The 4097-nt window shown below is 34.0% G+C and overlaps 1 protein-coding gene across 1 annotated transcript in view; it reads left to right on the plus strand.

Moving 5' to 3' along the window:
* Window positions 1-664, plus strand: part of PPFIA2 (PTPRF interacting protein alpha 2) — an 88735-nt gene extending 88071 nt beyond the window's left edge. The window contains exon 11 of the mRNA XM_004384607.1: window positions 606-664. Coding sequence (XP_004384664.1) covers window positions 606-664 — 59 coding nt within the window. The remainder of the gene's footprint in view (window positions 1-605) is intronic.
* Window positions 665-4097: the final 3433 nt, after the last annotated feature.

Genomic DNA, 4097 nt, shown 5'->3' on the forward strand with positions numbered 1-4097 from the left:
TTCACAAAGAAAAAACAGCCATTGTGAGGAGATAAAACTTTAAAATGGTAGTCAAAAGTTATTTCTGCTTGATAGGCATTAAAGAAAAAAAAGCACACATTCTCTTTATTAAAATAATCACATAGAATCATTATTTCTCTTCAAGGCCATAGCTATACAGCCAAAAATTAGTTCCAACATAAAACTTGATCTTCGATCTGCATTTCTTATAACCTGTTAACTATTGTGAAACATGTTAGCAAAATTCATGAGGAATTTAACACGATTAAAGATATTCAATACTTGAAGGAAAAAGATACTCACCATACTGAGTTCTCTAAGAACAATCTTTGCTTCAAAAACAGAAGCACCCTGGGGAGCTGCTCTTATCATACATGTCATCTAAGTAGGAATATACAGCAATTTAAAAGCTCAGCTGACTTGCACTGGAATAATTTTTCATTAGTAGTTTGGTCTAGAGTAGAGGAATGTGAGTGACTTACATCTGAGAGAAAGTCTGTTAGTATATTCAGGACCCCTTTATGCAGGGGAAAGAAATCTTTCTCATCTGAAACTCTGTACTCAAATCATCTGAGTCCCGCTAAAGCCCTTTTCTCCATTTCTAGTTGCTTCATCAAGACTGCAGAGGTTAGACAACTCCACTGTTCGCACATACTCATGTTGACAAGCCACTCAAAGGAGGCAGCACTGACCTGCTGTGAGTAGTTTCCCTTGACTGCCAAAAAGCAAACCAACAGAAAACTGGAACCTATATAGCCTAGTAAATAAACACTGTAGTCTTTGCTACGGCCTGGCAGTACAGAAGTGAGATAACTAACCCCTTTGCATTGCTAGGTGGGGAAAGGAATCTTTGTATTGAAACTTGATCTCGTATTTCCTATCACTTTCTGTCTGCTATGGTTTAACTCTCTGGTGGAGGCCTGTCACTCGCTTACTCCACATCCCTGGGTTGCTTGTACACTGTCTTCTACTATTTGGTAATATTTTATATGGATTCATATAGCATTTTATTGATGAGAGTCTGACACCAAACAATATATTTTTAAGTGAATATTTTTTTAGGGGGAGCTGGAGAAAGCAGATAGTGATTTAAGCAGTTCACAAAGTAAACAGTGGCAGAGACAAGAAAATGATTTGGATATGGTTTCATTTTAAGAAACCAGAGTCGTAACTGTTGAAATTTTGAACTTTTAGTGTGTTGATTTTCATCAATGCAATTTGCATTGGTTGAAAAAAACATGAATTTTAGGTATCTGTGGCTCTCAATATAGAAACAAAGTAACATTATTTTATAATACTAGGGCAAAGGACTAGCACAAAACTTCACCAGTATAACCCTATGATACAAGGCATTTGTGTTTAGAGACATATTGACAGAAGTTACTTTCAAATTCATATAAAGCAGTCTTAGTAAAACCATGGTTTCCTAGATTTATAAATGTACTAATGCTCACAAAACTTTCTTTTTAAACAACAATGAAAACAAAACTGCTCTGCCAAAATATTCTACCATTTTCAATGAATCAAAATTTTTGAAAAATACTTTTTAGAGCAATATTTAGAACCACACGTGTGCAGAGAGCTAGGGAGAGGAAGCAGCTGTCGGCAGGGGAACAGCTCACCTTGCACTATTTACTCATTGACTTGAACTAAAAGCTCCACACAATTTATTATTGGTCTTTCAGGCCTAGTATTGGTGCTGGTTATGCTGCCTTATTTGGGTCATTATTTGAAGCTTATGATGATTTAAAAAAAAAAAAAAGCATTTAGATAAGAGATTTCATTTCAGAATGCATAAGCCTAAAATTAAAAATTTTAATTATGGTATAAATTTGGCATCTAATTAGGCACTATCTCAAGTATGTAATAGTTTGGCTGAATAAGAGGCTTTCAAAAATACTGTTTATAATAGCTTCTACACATAACATGATAATTTCCCTGGTAACTGTGTACCTCACTAATTTACAAATGACTACTTAATATGCTCAGCAGTGCTTGCTTTTTAGTTCATGACTGATGGGTAGAATTCCTCTATTTGCAATCTGTATTTCGTGCATGGCATTCTAGTTCATATTTCTTGGTTTTCACCATTGGAATGGATAAAAGTATTTATTTATAATAAGTAAACTCTGGGCAACCAACTTCACTTTTGCTTAAAAAAAAATATTTTTGTTATTAAAGTAATTCAGGGCGTATTATTTACTCAGGTTTTTTTGTACAGGAATAGTAATTGCGAGCTTTTCTTAATGATAGTATGACTGGAAAGGATCAAAGACGCCGCATCTCAGACGCAGATCCTTTAAAATATTTAGTAGCTTTTTGACTTTGTCACAATGGAACAAAGGTATCTTTTTAAGAGCGCTGAAATATATGAACTAGAATATAAATCTATTCCACGGAATAGGTGAACTCAACCCAATATGTTAATTAGCACGTTTTAAAATTTTCAAAAGGCATGCTGACATTTTATGAGTAACTTTGTTTATATTTATGCCATATTTTCCACAAAGTTGAGTAATTCTTTTCATTTATTAAGCTTCTCTGCACAAAATTGGAGAAGAGCAAGTGTTAATTATGTACAGCTATTGGCTAGACCTTAGGTTATTGCCTTTTCACTATTTCTTAGTGTTAGGACGAGAGTAGGCAGGCTGCATGAAGGAAAAAAGGGGTTTTCTAGTCTGGGACTTTTCAATAAACTAACACTATCCATTAAAAATTTTAGATGTCGTCTTTTCTGTCTACTCTACCTAAATTGCACTCCTGTCAAAGAACATGAGCAGTGAAACCTCTGTGAAGACTGAATTCTAAGGAAATAAGGAAAATTAATGGTTCATTATGCCGAAAATGTAATTTTGAGACAAGTCAGATATTAAGCTGGATTAGTTTACTATAATTGTAATAAAATACTTAAATCATTTGAAAAATAAGCATCATGCACATCATAAATTCTGTACAACAGAAGCTTTCATGAAATGAAGCCACTTGTTTTTTTCATGTTTTATTGTAATATACTAGGCATTCATGGATTACTGTGTATGTATTTCTTTTTAAATGTGTAAGTCTTATGTAAATGGATATAAATATGATTTTTTAAAAAATAAAATATACGGTTCATGGAGTCTGGAGTGCAAACGTTTGACAATTCCAAGTACTGTTTGTATTTTACCATGCCACCATTTTTACAGTTTTTGAATTGTTAATAGAACTCAATATGTTTCCTTGAAGCAGGAAACATGCTTCACCATGTATCTCCTTCAAGTCTGACAGTACTTAAAGCTGAACACCTGCCTCTGATCATGTATAAAAGAATGATTTAACCTGGAATTGGAGCCAAAACATGGACCTTTAAAGGCAATCAGGGATGTCCTTTACCTTTAGAAAAGCACTGGGATGGCTCAATCTCCTCTTCAATACAAAACAGAGCCAAACTGTTTACAAGACAAGAGTCAAAAGCAATTATTTAAAAAAAAAAAAAAAAGTTTATAGGGAAAAACATTATCTTCTATTTCAACTGTGGACCAAGAAAAGAAAAAACAAAAACTTCTTTACCTAAGAACCACATGTTCCTTCCAATATCTCATACTTTGACCTGCCAGCCAGCACTGGGCAGTGAATGTCAACCACTGTAGAATCTGAGGCTCGTTTCCTCCTGAAAAGACACAACCTCAGAAACCCTCCCCTTTTGTAATTGTAACAGGGCATTAGCCAGACTCACGTCTAATGTTACAAGCTTTTAGCCAAGATGGCCTTGTTGCGACTTTGCTGCAGTCAGTTTTATCAGAGGAACTAAATGAAAGACAGAATGATTAACACATATACTGTATAAAAGTGTAGAAGAGTAATCTCTTCCCAGTGGTTTTATCTGGTGGTGTTACTGTTGTTTATTCTTTGTTTATATGGGGAATTACAAAGTAAAACCTATTTAATAAGACCGATTATCTAACTGATGATTTTCTGCTGCTTGATCTTATTAAGCGCAAAACCTGTCATTAATTATTTCTTTTTTTGTATTTTATTTTGCTATGTTTGCACGTACCTTACATTTGTTTTTATGTCTATTTTTGTTTGACAGATTCAGTCAAAAGTTAATGGTAACA

Source organism: Trichechus manatus, unplaced genomic scaffold, assembly GCF_000243295.1.
Source record: "Trichechus manatus latirostris isolate Lorelei unplaced genomic scaffold, TriManLat1.0 scaffold00125, whole genome shotgun sequence".
In the NCBI taxonomy this organism is placed as follows: domain Eukaryota; kingdom Metazoa; phylum Chordata; class Mammalia; order Sirenia; family Trichechidae; genus Trichechus; species Trichechus manatus.